This window comes from Heterocephalus glaber, unplaced genomic scaffold (assembly GCF_053883595.1).
Source record: "Heterocephalus glaber isolate CG9 unplaced genomic scaffold, H.glaber_assembly_v1.0 deba00000809, whole genome shotgun sequence".
NCBI lineage: Eukaryota > Metazoa > Chordata > Mammalia > Rodentia > Bathyergidae > Heterocephalus > Heterocephalus glaber.
Genome location: NW_028258163.1, coordinates 3,138,584 through 3,155,324, shown reverse-complemented (window position 1 = coordinate 3,155,324; position 16,741 = coordinate 3,138,584). Strand labels below are relative to the sequence as shown.

At 37.6% G+C, this 16,741-nt stretch overlaps 1 protein-coding gene across 26 annotated transcripts in view; it reads left to right on the top strand.

Moving 5' to 3' along the window:
- Mga (MAX dimerization protein MGA) overlaps positions 1-16,741 on the top strand; it is a 142,342-nt gene that overhangs the window by 75,905 nt on the left and 49,696 nt on the right. For all 26 annotated transcript variants that reach the window (XM_087207419.1, XM_087207416.1, XM_087207420.1 and 23 more), the window contains 3 exons: positions 8,613-9,561; positions 10,500-10,578; positions 10,697-10,792. In XM_087207419.1, coding sequence (XP_087063545.1) covers positions 8,613-9,561; positions 10,500-10,578; positions 10,697-10,792 — 1,124 coding nt within the window. The remainder of the gene's footprint in view (positions 1-8,612; positions 9,562-10,499; positions 10,579-10,696; positions 10,793-16,741) is intronic.

Genomic DNA, 16,741 nt, shown 5'->3' with positions numbered 1-16,741 from the left:
AAGTGGGGAACAAGGACATATATGCCCACTGTTCATCTGTCCATTAGACTTTGAAACATAGGTCTAAACCAAAATAGTCTGGCAATAAAATGACACAACTAGGATAGGATTGGCACAGCAGAAGCAAAATCTTTATATGTAGATGAAGTGATCATCTACAGAGAAAATACTAAGAAATCTCTGGGAGCCCCTAGAACTTGTACTTGAATTTAGCAGGATTAGAAAACACAAGGTATATATAAAAATTCAGGTCTGTGTATACTTGCTATAAATGAAGAACTGGATATTGAAATTTAAAAGTTATGTAGGAGTACAAAGGACCCAGAAAAGCCAAAAACAAAAACAAAAACAGTGTTGGAAGACATTTAGCACCCAATTTTAAGACTTCTTCTAAAGCTACAGTAATCAAGGCAGTGTTGGTGTAAGGAAAGACATATAGATCATTTGAATAAAACAGAGAATCTAGAAATAGAACCACACATATATGGTCCATTGAGTTTTGAAAGATTATTTAACATTAGTATTTTATAGAATATAAACTCGATTCAGGAGCCAAGGAAGAGAGAGTGTCTTCAGCAAACGGCACTAGAATACCTGTTATCCGTATATAAAAAATTGACCTCAACCCTTTTTTCCATACATGAAAATAACTTGAAGGGATCTATGAACCTAAATAAGAAAGCCTAAAAGTATGAAACTTTAAGAAGAAATTATAAGGGAAAATATTTATGAATTCATGGTAGGCAAGAACTACCTAGGATACAAAAATCATGATGCATAAAAGAAAAGAAATTGATGAGATTCCATAAAAATTTAGAACTTTAAATGACATCATTAAAATGAAAAGTCCTTAAACAGACCATATTTACAATGCATATAACCTATGACCAGAATATATAAAGAATTCTTAGAGATTAATAGACACCCCAATTAAAATGTAGACATAAGAAGATGATAAATAGCCAGTACAGCACAAGGAATGGTGTGCAACTCTAGAATCAGAAAGATACTAATCAGTACAATAACAAGATTGAATTATACACTCATTAGGGAGATGAAGTTCAAAGTTTTAAAAGCCTTGTCATGACTTTTTCTTTTTGTTGGATTCTCCTCCTTTGCGTTTAATTTGTCACGCCCAATGGATTCATTCTGCTGGGTTTCCTGCGGTTGTGATCCTCATTGTCTTTTCCTAGGGTATTGTCTAAAATTTTTTGGAGTGCGGTTTAGTATTCATGAAGTTCCTGAGGTGCTCTTTATCATGAAAGCATCTTATTTCTCCATCAGTTTTGAAAGATAGTTTTGCGGGGTACATCAATCTGGGTTGGAGGCTGTTTTCCTTTAGGGCTTGAAATACATCACTCCAAGCTCTTCTTGCCTTGAGGGTTTGCATTGAGAAGTCTGTGCTGTGATCCTGATGGGCTTTCCTTTGTATGTGATTTGTTTCTTTTCTCTCACTGCTTGTAGAATTTTGTTCTTCTGTTGGATTTCTGGAATCCTAAGTATTATATGCCTGTGTGTAGATTTTTTTTAGATTAAGGTTAGCTGGAGTCCTATATGCCTCACTTATCTGTATGTCAAGTTCTTTTCCCCTCCTTGGGAAGTTTTCTGCCATCACTTCTGTGAACAGTTTTTTTATGTCATCTGCACTCTGTCCTGTTTCTTCATTGACTCCAATCAGTCTTATGTTATTCTTTGCATCGTCTAGCAGCTGCTGGATTGATTTCTCGTGTTCCCTTACAATTTTAAAGCAATTTTTCTTTTCCTCCTCACTAATTGCAATCTTATCTTCTCTGTGTGAAATTCTATCCTCACATTGGTTCATTCTGCTGCGCAGACTTTCGATGGAGTTTTTAATCTCTTGGAAATCTGTATCTGTTTTATGGATTCCATTTGTTTCCTCTGTTGGGATTCCATTGTGTTCCTCAGATCCTCTATTTTTTTATCTGTGTCCTCTCTAGATTTATTAATCATGTCTTGCACCATGAGCAAAATCTTTGCTGTTATCTGAGTAATTATTTCTGATTTCATTTTTCCCAGATCCTCTTTTGTTGCCAGTTCAGAGAGTCCAGGTGGTTGAGTATCAGATTGTTCCATCTCGTTTCCCTTTGGGGTTGCTGTAGGTGATCTGGAAGTCTGTTTTTGAGGCTTGTTTATGTGTCTTCTCATTTCCCCGGGGGTGGGGTTGCTTCTGGTGCCCACGTGGCTCACCTTCTGTGCCCTAGGAGCTTGGGATGGCAGGCGGGGAGCTTCCTTCTGCGTGCTGGGACCCGCTGAGCTTCACTGCCCTAGGAGCCTGGGATGGCAGCAGGGGAGCTTCCTTCCGGGTGCTGGGAACAGCTCACCTTCTTGGCCTTAGGATCCTGGGATGGCAGCGGGGGAGCTTCCTTCTGGGTGCTGGGACTGGCTGAGCTTCACTGCCCTAGCAGCCTGGGATGGAGGTGGGGAGCTTCCTTCCAGGTGCTGGGAGCAGCTCACCTTCTTGGCCCTAGGGCAGTGGGCTACCTTGGTCATTTTCTAAAGATCCTGTTTTCCACATCACAGTTAGGACTTGAACATATTGGAGGAGGGGCATGATTCTGTCAATAGTGTATATATGTAGAAATTATAGGAGTATACAATATTCTTAATTTATCAAATACAATTTGAATAATAAATAGCTGGTATACTTATACAGTACAAGGCACAAATCTTCACATGTTGTTTTATTTGTTTTAACCAGTTGGTAGTCATATATAGAAATGTTAGCTGGCCATGGTGACACAAGCCTGAAATTCTAGTACTCTGGGAGACTAAGGTAGGAGGATCACACGTTTAGGCCCAAAATTAAACATTAAAAAAAAAAAATAGGGCTGGGGAGTAGTTCGGTGTGTGTGAAAACTTTGGGTTCAATCCTCAGTAGTGACAAAAAAATTTTGAGATAATTCCCATGCATAAAATCCATCTACCCCTTAAAAAATGAATAGTCCAGTGATTTTAGTATATTCACACAGTTGTGCTGCCATTACAGTGTTACAAATGCTTTTGGTTGTGAACTATTTGGTTCACAAACCAGAAGTGTTTGGTAGAATTCTGATTTTGTTTGTGGACTCTGCGTCGGGTGACAAACATGACCACGTCCATCTTTGCTGCTCGAACCTGAACCATGACCATCTTTTCCAGAATCATGAAACAATTAAGTTTGTGAACCAAGGTACCACTGTATCACAATTAATTTTAGAACATTTCATCAGCCCAAAAAAGAAACCTCTTTCCCTTAGTCCTCATTTTTCTTCAGCTATTTTCACCTGTCCATCTCCATTCTGTCTGTAGATTTGGCTGTTCTGGACATTTCTTATAAATGGAATCATGTAATAGATAACCTTTTGTGCCTGGCTTTTGTTTTTTACTTAGTATAATGTTTTCAGGGTTCATCCATGTTGTAGATTCTTTTATCTGTATTACATTCTTTTTTATTGTCAAATAATTTATTATATAGATCTTGCCATATTTTATTCATCAGTTGATGGACATTAAAGTTATTTCTACTTTTTGGCTATTGTGAACAATGTTGCTGTGAACATTTGTGATCAATTATTTGTATGGACATAGTTTTATGTGTTGAAAAGACCATTCTTGTTGAATTCTCTTGGTACTTTTGGCAATTGTCAATCAGTTGATATAAATGGGACATTCATTTGGGGGGGCATTTAGTTTTTAATTCGCAATTGTATTCACTTGATTTGTGTATCTAGGCTTATTCCTACATTAGTCTTTATTACTATAACTTAGTAGTGAGTTTTGAAACCTTTGAATTGTTTGAGAGCTTTATTCCTAATTTTTTTTTTTTTTGGTACCGGGGATCAAATTTGGGTCCTTGGGCTTGTGCAGCAGGTGGTGAAAGCACTGAGCTAAATCCCCGGCCCTATTCCTAATTTTCAAGATTGTTTTGGCTTTTTGGCTGTCCCTTTGCATTTTCAGTGTGAAATTTAGGATCATTTTGTCAATTTGTGTAACAAGCACAGGTAAGATTTTGGTTGGGATTGAATTGAATCTGTAGATTAGGCATTATTGCTATTTTTCCAGTTAGATTAAGTGATCTTATCCATAAGCATGGGATATTTATCTACTTATTTGGGTTGTCTTTGTTTTAATCATGTATAGTTTTTTTTGTGTACATGTCTTATACTTCTTTGGTTAAATTTATTCCTAAATATATTATTCTTGATGATGTTATGAATGGAATTGTTTTCTCATTTTTTTTTTACATTGATTGCTAAGTGTAGATAGTCTTTTTTTTTTTTTTTTGATAGTCTCTTGATATATTGCCTAGGTTAGCCTTGAAGTCATGAGCCTCCAGCAGTGGCACCCCCTCTCCCCCCAGCTGGGATTACCAGTGTGTACCACCCTTCCTGGCTTTAAAAACTGTTGGTCTTGGATTCTGCAATCTTTCCAGACTCATTTATTAGTTCTAATAGTGTTTTAATGGATTCTTTAGTAATTTACATATATAAGATTATATCATGTGACTAGATACCATTTTGTTGCTTTTCAATCTGGTACGTTTTATTTTTCTTACCTACTCCTGGTAGAAGTTCTAGTACAGCTGAATAGAAATGGCAAAAACTGACATTCTTATCCGGTTTTTAATCTCAGGAGGTGTAGTATTTGTGGTGCAGTCTCGGTTCTCGGGCTCTCTGAAAGTGTGTTCAGTCTCTTTTCTCCCTCCCTCCGTCTCCTCTCCTCTCTCTCTCACCTTTCTTCCTTCACTGGGGGATTGAACCCACCAAACTCTACCACTAAACTATATATAATATCCCATCATCTCCCCCCCCCCCCATGGATTTTAGGACCTTGCACTTGCCAGGCAGGCATGGCACCACTGAGCTACATCCCTGACCTATTTCCAACTCTTTTTTAAAATTTTGAGACAAGTTTTTGTTTAGTTGCCCACTGACTTTGAACTTCTCTTTTTTTGTTTTGTTTTGTTTTAGTACTGGGATCAACTCAGGACCTTGAGCTTGTGAGGCAGGTGTGGTGCCACTGAGATAAATCAATCCCTGGCAGACCTTGAACTTCTTATCCTCCTGCCTCAGCCTTCCTAGTAGCGGGGATTATAGGCAAGTGGCACCATACCTGGTAGTATCTTCAATTTTAAAGGTTGCTTTTGTTAGGTATAGACAATTGTTTAGATTGATTTTTTTTTTCCTTTAAACATTTTATTATAATTAAACTGCACTGTCATCCAGTTTCACATAGCTTCATTTATTTGTTTTAGGGTGATACTGATGATTGAACCTAGGGTCTTTGGGTTAAGCTACATCCCCAACCCTTTTTTATTTTGAGTCAGTCTGTGCTTACATTTGTAGTCTTTCTGTTTTAGTCTTCTAGAGTGCTGGGATTACAGATTTGTACCATTATGGCCTGGTTTAACACTGTATAGAGTCAATGTAGTGAAGTCTTCTCATTGTTCTTTCAGTATAGTGTTGTCTTTGCTTTGTTTTGTTTTGTTCTGCTGCTTTTCAGGTTTTTCCTTTTGATCTTTAATTTTCAGCATCCTGACCTTAATGTGGTTAGGTGACTAGACTTTTTTTTTTGAGAGAGAGTCTGGCTGTATAGTCCAGGCTGGCCTCACACTTATTATGTAATCCAGGCTAGTCTGGAATTCTTGGCGATTCTCCTCCTTCAGCCTCTTGGGTTCTGGGATTACAGGCATGAGCTACCATTCCTGGCCTTGTTTTGTTTTTTGAGATAGGGTCTTGCTATGCAGCCCAGGCTGGCCTTGAACTCAAAATCCTCCTACGTAAGCCTCCTTAAATGCTGAGATTGCAGATCTGTGCCACAGTGACTCTCCTTAACTTTGTCCTTGTTTGTGTTTGCTGAGCTTCTTGGATCTGTGGGTTAAAAATCTTTCATTTGCTTTGGAAGATTTTTCTTTATTTGCCATTTAACTGTTTCTCTACTTTCTATCATTTGGGAAGTGCAACTTCTAGTGTGTTTGATGTTTTTTTTTTCAATTTTTTTTTTTTTTGAGACAGGGTCTTGCTATGTGGTTCAGTCTGGCATTGAACTCAGGCTGGCCTTGAACTCATAGCATCCTCCTGCTGGATTACAAGGGTGTGCCACCACGCCCTGCTTGTTAGATCATTTGTTGTTGTGCTACAAATCTCTGGACCCCTCCAGCTCTCACTATTTTGCTGTTTTAGGTGACTTACCACTTTAGTAAGTTTCAGTTTAGGTTGGGTTTCAGCTATGTTAGGGGGGTAAGGCTATGTAAGGGCGCTTCTTTCTGTCAAACTTTGAGACCTGAGCACTAGTAGAATACAAGTTCTGTGTTTTCAGGCCAACCATTCTGCATCACTGCTGCTTATCCTACTGAAGTCTTCTGGAGCATAACTCGATGGTAGTAGGGACTAGTTTTCTTTTTGGGCTCTTCCTGATTCTAGTCTGCCCATGCTCAGTTATTAAAAGTTTGGCTGGGCTGGGGATTCAGCTCAGTGGTTTCACTGCCTGCTGCGCAAGTGCAAGGACCCGAGTTTGATCCCTGGTACCAAAAAAAAATAAATAAAAGTTTGGCTGGGCCAGGCCAGGATTGATAGTGCATGTCTAATTCTAGCTACTCTGGAGGCTTAAGCAGGAGGTTTGCATGTTTGAGGCCAGCCTGGGCAATTGAGTGAGACCCTTTCTCAGAAAGAAAAAGGACTGGGCCTATAATACAGAGCTCCCAAGGCTCCCTTTGGGGTGAGGTGGGAAAGTTAGGTATTTATCTGGTTTCTGGGTGTTTCAAACAAGAGCCTTTATCTATAGCTGCCTTTTTCTCACTTCACTGTCTTTAGTCATTGTAAAGAGTTCAAAGCAGTCGCAATCTCTGGTCAACTAGAGAAGGCTAATCCTACTCCAAAATTCAGTTCATTTAGATTTATTTGCACCCAGAATTCCTCGGTGCCTTTTAAGAAAAATATTTACTGCTTTCTCATTGTGGCAGAAATGAAGGTTTTCTGTGATCTTTCACGTTCTAAGTAGAAGTGGAAGTCCTCCATTGAAGGATATTTGAGTTAAAAACTTTGAAGTGTAACTTTTCTGCTTTCAAGATCTTAAGTTGTTCAGGAATAGGAACTACACATTCATGTGATGGCTGCTTGTTTGTATTTGAGATAAAGTTTTATACAAACTGATTTTGAGTTAGTATGCAGTTAAGAAAATCAGTGCTACATTAATAATGATCAATTGGTATTGGAAATGTATTAAATTGGACTAACACAAAAGTAAAGATTTGTGTGGTTGGATCATTTGTTTACCTTAATAGGGAAGTAACAGTAATACAGTTCTTTATTTTAGGAAGAAAACATTAATGAGGGTAATGGATGTAAAAGTGTCTATATTATTTAGTACCTAACAGTTTACTACCCTTGTTTGTGTTCTGGTTTCTCAAATCTTCACTGCCCTGGTGGCTTTTTGATGTCTTCAGTTGGATTTTTTGAAAATATTTTTGGCCATGTGCAGTGGCACACACTTGTAATCCCAGCATTCTAGGAGGCTGAGGAAGAAGGATCAGAAGTTCAAGTTCTGCTTGGGCATCTTAGTTGGCATCCTGTCTCAGAATAAAAAGGGCCAGGGATATAGCTCAGTAGTAGGAGCACCTTGGGTTTGAGCTGTAATATAACAAACAACAGAACAAAACAAAACAGCAACAGCAAAAAAACTTTGAAGTGTAACTTTACTACTTCTAAATTTAGGGTTGCTTTGGGCTGGAGATTTAGCTCAGTGGTTCCACCCCACCTGCCTTGCAAGTGCAAGGTCCCTAGTTCGATCCCCAGTACCAAAAAATAAATAAAGTAATTAATTAATTAATTTAGAGTTGTTTTGCTGTGAACTGTTGTACACTACTCCAGGTTGAGAAGAAAGGGAAAACTGGTTGTTACAGTGTTATTTAAAATAATATACTGTCTGGGTCATAGGTACTTTTCTTTTAACTACTTTTCTTTTACAAGAATTAGTGGCAAATTCTTTACATTGAAAGTGAGTTTTTCCATTTCAAAGTTGAAAAATCATCTCGCAACAACATTATGAATACAAAAAACAGTATATACTTTAATGTGTTTAAGATATTATATTTTAAGTTATGTGAGTTTCATCTCAAACACAAAAGAGAAAACTTAGCTGATGGTTTGTATTCCCTATCTTAGTTTATTGCAATTCCTAGTTGTAACAGACATGTTTTTGCATTATTGTCAATTGTTGGTGTTAGAATTTTCAAAATTGAGTTCATTTGAAAAATACCTAAAGGAAAATGAGCATTATGTATCATGCATTTTGATTTAATGATAAGAAATTTTATATTGTTTTTTAATGAAAAATTGAAAAGAATGTAAAATGTTGATAAACTGCGTTTGAGAACCTTTTTGGGTTATACTGTGTGCTTTGAGGAGTGGCTCATAAAATCTGACATGTTGTTTAGTTTCGAAAACACTTCTTTTGGCCCAGGGATTTAGCTCAGTGTTTCTGCCGCCTGCTCTGCAGGTGCAAGGACCTGAGTTCGATTCCTGGTACCAAAAAAAAACAACTTCTTTTTCCTCTTTGGGTCTTGTTTATGTGGGTAGTCTGTATGTTTTTTTTAACCTCTCCTGTCTCTCTAGTCTTGTTGCCAACAGTTTTGAAGATGGCTCCCATATTGCCTCACCATTGGATGCAAATGAAAACTTCAATGTTGTCATTAAAGAGGAACCTCTAGATGATTATGACTATGAACTTGGCGAGTATCCAGAAGGGGTCTCTGTGAAACAGGAAGAGACAGATGAAGAAACAGATGTATACTCAAACAGTGATGATGATCCTATATTAGAGAAGCAACTAAAGAGGCACAATAAAATTGATAACCTAGAGGCTGATCATTCATCTTCTAAATGGCTACCAAACAGCCCATCAGGTGTTGCTAAAGCTAAGATGTTCAAATTAGATGCTGGAAAGATGCCAGTAGTCTATTTGGAGCCCTGTGCCGTAACCAAAAGCACAGTGAAGATTTCTGAATTGCCTGATAACATGCTTTCCACATCTCGAAAGGATAAATCTTCTGTGTTGGCAGAATTAGAGTATTTGCCTACAGACATTGAAAATGCCAACGGGACTGGCTTCTGCTTAGGCAAGGAATCAGAAAATGGTCTTAGTAAACATTCACCAGATCTTAGAGTGATACAAAAATATCCCTCACTTAAAGAGCCTCAATGGAAATATCCTGTTATAGTTGACAACATTAGCTCAGAAAGAATACTTGACAGTTCAAAGAGTGCTGCTGGGGACACATTTTCAGGAAAAGAAGATTTGGGCAGAAAGCGAACAACTGTGCTTAAGATTGCAACAGCCTCAAAGTCTGTGAGTGCTAATCACAATGCCTCACCAAATGTCCATGGAAAAAGAGGAAGGCCTCGAAAATTGAAGTTCTCTAAGGCAGGGCGACCACCTAAAAACACAGGAAAGTCTTTAACTTCTACAAAGAATGCCCCTGTAGGTCTTGGGAGTACCTTTTCTGACGTGAAGCCTGATTTGGAAGATGTTGATGGTGTTCTCTTTGTTTCCTTTGAATCAAAGGTAAGATTGTGATTTTCAGCTTTCTCTCTAAGGCTGATTAGTTACTCTTGAATTGTATGTAGGCTCATTATTAACTGGGATCTAGTTTTATGAATGAATTAATTGATGAGGGTATATTTGGGGGATTGGGAGAGATATCTAGAATGTTTGGTTTAATTGCTAGGTATCACTTAAGATACTGTGTTTGAATAGATTTTTTAAAATAATGTCTTTTTAGATTTCAGTTTATGATTTTCACAGTGTGCGAAGCTAATTTTGTTTTTAAACTTTAGGTCTTACTGGAATTTTCATCATTATAGAATTCTAAAAAGCATAGAAATACATCAGAAGTTCATTGACTGTTGGGATACCCTATCCTTCCCATCCCTTGGTCAGTAGTAATAGAGTACTATTGGAAAACCAAGTAATAGTCTTACTAACTCTGCTGTCTTACACATTGATAATTCCTGTTTGTCCTACTCTCCAAATAGCTACTTTTTAGACTTTTATAGCAGCCTAGTCTTTCTAATTATCTAAACAGATGTTTAATTTGTTTTACCCGTTCTTTACTTCCTTCCTTTTTTTAGCTCCCAATTAAGCTGTCTTTAAAGGCTCTGAGAAAGCACCATGCAAATTGGTATAAATACAGTTTGAGGTTGGCTTGAGTATGACATTCAACACCGCGAACCCTTCCATACTAGAGATCAAACCCAGTGCCTCGAACATGCTAGGCAAGCACTCTATCACGGAACTACACCCACAGCCCCTGATAGTAATATTAATATAGAACATTTAGAAAATATCAAAAAATGTAAAATAATTGTTCCTGCTCTGTGCATTTGGAGTTGTCAGTGTAAACATGGATAATTTTCTCCTGGTCTTTTTTCTTTTTAAATCCTGATTTACTTAAATAATTTAGAATTATAATTAACTATTATAGTTTTATTTTTAATACATAGGAAGCTCTAGACATTCATGCAGTTGATGGAACAACAGAAGAACCCTCTAGTCTTCAGGAGTCAACCACAAATGACCCAGGTATTACATGATAGTATAAAATGGGATATATTTCTGATTTGGACTATAGTAGTGGGATATATCACATTTATTCTTCTGTATTATACAGTATTTTATTTTGTCATTATTTTGTGAGTAGGTTGCAGAGCAAGAATTTCTCAGTTGGAAAAGGAATTGATAGAAGATTTGAAGTCCTTGAGGCACAAGCAAGTGATACATCCTGGTCTTCAAGAAGGTAATATTCTTTAAACCATACCTCAGTTTTTTCTTTTGTTCTCTGTCTTTTCTCTATCTCTTCTTTCTGCTCTGCCTTGGTTCTTTTATTTTTCTGGTTTTTTCTCTTTTCCTTCCATGTTTTTTTTTTGGTACCGGGGATTGAACTCAGGTCCTTGCGCTTGCGAGGCAGGCAGGGGAACCACTGAGCTAAATCCCGGGCCCTCTCTTTTACTTCCATTCTTGGTTTTATTTGTTTTCTTTTCATTTCTACAGATTTTCCTTTAAAATATAAACATATCTGGGTTTTCTTTATTCTAATAGCTTATGTATAGGAAAAAAATGTAATCGGTAAGAAAGTGATAATTTCTATTTCTTCGTGTAGCATAATATCCATTCTTCCTTATCATTTTTTTTTTAAATTTTAAGTATTTTTTCTTTTTCTTTTTCGGTACTGGGGATCGATCTTGGGATCTTCTGCTTGCAAGGCAGGCGGCGGATCCGCTGCCTCCCCATCATTTCATCATTTTACCATTGGTTGCTTTTGTTTGTGTTTTTCTTTTGGTAGGGTGGATCCTATTTGTCCTTTTGTACCTAGTTATATATTTGGGTGTTGTATTAAATAGAAGAAGCCAGGACCGGGGATTTAGCTCAGTGGCACCATGTCTGCCTCACAACGTAAGGTTCTGAGTTCGATCTCCAGTACCGGGGGAGAGAAAAAAAAAAGAAGCAGCCAGGCTCATTGGCACATGCCTGTAACCTCAGTGCTCAAGAGGCTGAGGCAGAGAGTCAACAGTTTCAGGCTAGCCTGGGCTACATAGTGAGACTTCATCTCAAAAAAGAAAAAAAAAACCCTTTTCTCTTCTCTTGTATAGAAGCAAGCACATTTACATATTTGATGTACTGTTGGGAATTTAAAATTTCAACTAGTTCTTTGTTAGTAATAGATTACTTTGACCTTGACTATATTACTTTTTCCCCTTCTTAAAAATGATAATGAAATCTGTAGTTACTGATTTTCTAATATTTGGATCGTAATGAAAGGTTATAGACCATGCCCCAATTTTTAGTGTATTATGTCTTTGATTTTAGGTTTGCTTCTTGGGTTTTGACTCTTCCCAGATTTCTTTTCAGAGTCTGTGTAGCCTGTTTATATATAGTAGATCACTTAGCTGAGAGTCTAAATATTGGAAGCTGTGAAACAAAAGGTTAATTTATAAATGATCATTCAGTTACTAACTCAAATGGTTATATTGAAGAACTTTGGCCTTAATGGTTGGTGGTTTGTGTGACAGTGTGATCTTAAAATATGCAAATCCTAGTCACAGTCCAAATGATAAGGACTGGATACTGTAAATTATAATGAAGTTACTTCACAGTAGTCCTGCTAATCACAATGTTTACTATTGTTTATCATCAGCTTTCATATGTGCTACTTTATTTAAATGTTCTTTGACTTTCTTATATAAATTAACCTACCTGTTATCTTCCCCCATGTCTTTTTCTTTGGTACCAGGGATCAAACTCAGCTCCTTGTGCTTGTGCAGCAGGCGGCGAAACCACTGAGCTAAATCCTCAGCTCCATGTCTTTTTCTTGATATATTGTACTTAAAATTTTTTTTGGTGAAAATAAATGTAATTTTATTTTAATTTTTAAATTAATTTTATTGGTGCACTTTTGATATAAATATCATATTCATCATAGGGAATTAGTACCTGTTCATAATGTATCATGATTATTCTTCCTTTTCTTCCCCCCATTCTTTTCCCCTCTCTTCAACTCTTTTTCTCTTCTTTTTTTTTTGTACCAGGGATTGAACTGGACCTTGTGCTTGTGAGGCAGGTGTGGTGCCACTGAGCTAAATCCCTGGTCCTTTCTCTCTCCTTCTTTACAAAACCTTTGTTTCTGTTTTTTCCTTCTATTCTCTTTCTTGTACCTTTTCCCTTCCTTCCCTTCCCTTTCCCCTTCCCATTTGAACATTTTCTTTGTACTCCCCAATATCTATCATCTATTTTGATCCTTAGTTTGCGCTTTTGGTGTCTCACCTGAGAGAAACAATGTAGTGTTTAAATGTGTATGTCTGATTTATTTTACTTAAAAGTATGGTCTCAAGGTGCATCCATTTATCTAAAAATGTCTCATGTTTATCCTGTAGTTCTGTTTCGGTTGGATCCTTCTCTGGTTTTAGTATCAGGGTAATGATTGCTTCCAGGAATGAGTTTGGGCGTATCAATTCCCTTTCAATTTCATTAGCGTTTGAGAAGTAGTGGGATTAGCTCTTCTTTAAATTTCTTGTAGAATTTAGCAGGGAATACATTAGGACCTGGGCTGTCTTTGTTGACAGCATATGTATCTAGGAATCTCTCCATTTTTTTCTGCGTTTACCATCTTACTACAGAGTACAGGTTCTCAAAGTAGGCATTATCTTCTGAATTTCTTCAAGATTCGTTATGTTTTCACCATTTTCATTTCTCATTGCATGGATTTGAGTCTTTTCTTTCTTTTTGTTGAAAACATTGGCTAACAGTTTGTCTATTTAATCTTTTAAAGAACCAACTCTTCAATTTTTTGATTACTTGTATTTTATTAGTCTCAGTTGCATTAATTTCTGCTCTGATCTTTATAATTTCCTCCTTCATACATGGTTTGAGTTTAACTTGCTCTTTTTTTTTAAAGCTTGAGGTTCAACACTAGGTTATTTATTTGAGCTCACTCTGTTTTTCTGATGTGAGAATTCACCGCTATAAATTACCCTCAGAGGACTGCTTTCATTGTGTCCTATAAGTTCGCATATGGCATTATTTGTTTTATATAGTTGGGTATGCTGGTATTTGGTGCATATATGATTGTTCTCTCTTGCTCTTGGATTATTCCCTCACCAAGTATGCAGTGACCTTCTTTGTCTCTTCTGATCAGTCTTGCCTTGGAATCCATTTTGTTTGCAAATAGAAGAGTTACCTCTGCTTTTTTCTGGGTTCCTGTCACATGGAGTATTGTTTTCCATCCTTTGACTTTCAGTCTGTGAATTTCTCTTTGAGTTAAATGTGTTTCTTATATGCACATATTGTTGGATATTATTTTTGATCCATTCTGCCAATCTCTTTCTTTTGACTGATGAATTGAGACCATTTCCATTGATGGTTATAATTATATAATCTTTATCATATTATTTATCTTTGTCATATTATTTTCTTCTTGTTGGTTCCCCTTCTGTCTCCTCTGTTTAATTGCTTGCCTTGCCCAGTGGATTCATTATTATTGGGATTCATGGAATTGTTGTCTTTTTCTAGAATATCCTTCAGGACTTTTTGGAGTGCTGGTTTGGTGGTCATGAATTTCTTCAGGTGTTCTTTATCATGGAAATATCTTGTTTCTCCATTGATTTTGAAAGATAATTTACATCAATCTAGTTGGAGGTTGTTTTCTTTTTAGGTCTTGCAGTACTTCCCTTCAAGTTCTCTTTGACTTAAGGGTTTGGATTGAGAAGGCTCCTGTGATTCTGATAAGCTTTCCTGTATAGGTTGTTTCTTTTCTGTTAACAGCTTTTAATGTTCTGTTCTTATGTTGAATATCTGGCATCTTGACTGTTACATGCCTTGATATACTTCTTTTCTGATCGTGGCTAATTGAAGTTCTATATGCCTCACTTATCTCCTTTTTCCATGCTTGGGAAGTTTTCTGCTATTACTTCTGTGAATAGGTGGGGGTTTTTTTTGGTAGCGGGGATCAAACTCAGGACCTTGCACTTACGAGGCAGGCGCTAGAATCACTGAGCTAAATCCCCAGCCCCCACTTCTGTGAATAGGTTTTTTTATGTCCTTTGTGCTATCTTTTGATTTTTTTGTTGATTCATATCAAACTTATAATGTTTTTCTTTACTTCATCTAGCGGGTGTTGGATTGATTTTTTTTGTGGTCCCTTGCTATTTTGTATGATTGCTAACTGGAAATCTGTCTTCTAGATCTGATATTCTGTCTTCACACTGGTTGATTTTGGTACATAGCCTTTCAGTAGAATTTTAAAATCTTCTGGATAGCTGTGTGAATCTGTTAAATGGAATCCAGTTCTTTCCTGTGTTGGGCATTCATGATTTCTGTCACTTTTTAAAGCTCTTCTACTTTTTAAAAAAAATCTAGATTCACTAATCACATCCTTCATTATGATCATTATCTCTTTAATTATCTGTGAAATTATCTGACTTGGCTTTTTCTAGAGCTTCATTTATTTGCTTTGTTACTTCCACTGCTTCTATTTCAGAAAGTTTAGGTGGGGGCCTTCTTATTTCTTCCACTTGAGTACCCCCTGGATTTGCCTTGGGTGAGCAGGGGGTCTGGAACTGCATCTTGTTTCTGTGTCTTTTCATTTTCCACTTTAAAAAATTTGTTTTCTGCATTGCTGCTTGTAAATTGCTTTGTTACTAGTATTGAGACCTTAGGAAATGACTACTTTTCAGAGATGTCTTCTAGGTATAGCTGGCTTTTGGCTTTTGAGTCTGTCCCAAGATCCTGGCTCTTCAATTTATTAGGGATGAAAGGTTGCTGCCTGTTTGGCCTAGCACCCAGTTCTTTGGACTATGGTATTGTTTATAACCCCCACCAGAGGACAACCGATCACAACTATGTCTCCTTGGCTAAAGTAGTGCATTCAGTAATAACAATAGCATCAAGTACAATCTAGAAAATGACAAACCGTGGTAACTTAATTTGCCACCTTCAACCTTGGGTACCAAAATCTAAAACAAATAAGAAAATTATATACAATAAATATCCCCTTAATAGAGCAGTTTTACCCTCGGGAGAGAAAATTAAAAAGGCTTAGGAAAAAAAATAGAGAAATAATAGAAAACAAAGAGATTAGAATCAAGGCTGAAGGACAAAAATGATTACTCAACCTTTGAGAAACTGTTGAAGAAAGAAGACAAGAAGAAAAGAAAGAAAGAAAAGGCAAAGACAACTAAATACAACCAAAAAAACTAAAAACAATGTTCACACTCATGAAAAAACAAAAACAATCAAGAGAAAAGAAAAAAAAAACCCCAAAAGCAAGAGAGAAAAGGGAAAAAAAATTTCTCTATGATTTCAAGCCTGGGGTTATCTTCTGGGATCTACAGTTTTGCAGTAGTGTCCAATTCAGGGCATACCTCCACTGTCTCTGATATATAAGGGAAGCAAGACAGAGTTCTAATCTGTTCTGGATAATTCTAGCAAGTCTGCAGTAGGAATGGGGCAGGGTGTCAGTTGTGTTGCTTTCAGCTCCACAGAAGTTCAAGCTGATCCTGGCCTCTGGTTGTGGGGTTGAGGCCTGAGGTGTTCAGCTTACAACACTGTGGGTGTCTCTTTCTAGCCTGACCTTGGCTCCCTGGCTCTGGATGTCTCCTGTGGTTGTGCCTCACCCAATTGTTGGGGTCTTGAGAGGAAGCCAAGCCAGGGCTGCTGAGTCCTCCGTTCATCTGGCCCCTGCCTAAAATGGCATCTGCCCAAGTTCCCTCTCCAGGCAACTCTTGGACTGGAGTCACTCACCAGCCATTGTAGTTCACAGCATCCACTGCTTTGTTCTACTGGTTGCATTTCTCCGTGGAGTCCTCTGGTGTCACCTGCCTTCACTGTGTCTGTAGATTTGAGCCTCATCTCTTATGGTCAGAGCCTGGGAGTCAAGGAAAAAGTGCAGTTTGCCACCTTCTCTTTTTGTGTTGAAGTCTGTCTCCTCAGTTTCCCCATGAACTCAGGTTCTTTCAAATTCTTTCTGGGTCCCAGGGATTCACCTTCCTCCTCCTTTTCTTCCAAAGGTTGGAGGGTTGTTTTGTTTGTTTTTGGTACTGGGTATTGAACTCCAGTCCTTGTGCTTGCGAGGCAGGCAGCAGAACCACTGAGCTAAATCCCTGGCCCTCAAAGGTCGTTATATTCCAGTGTCTGGATTCCAGATCTCAGAGGGGCTGACATGCTGCTACCTGGTGCTCTTCCATATTCTCAG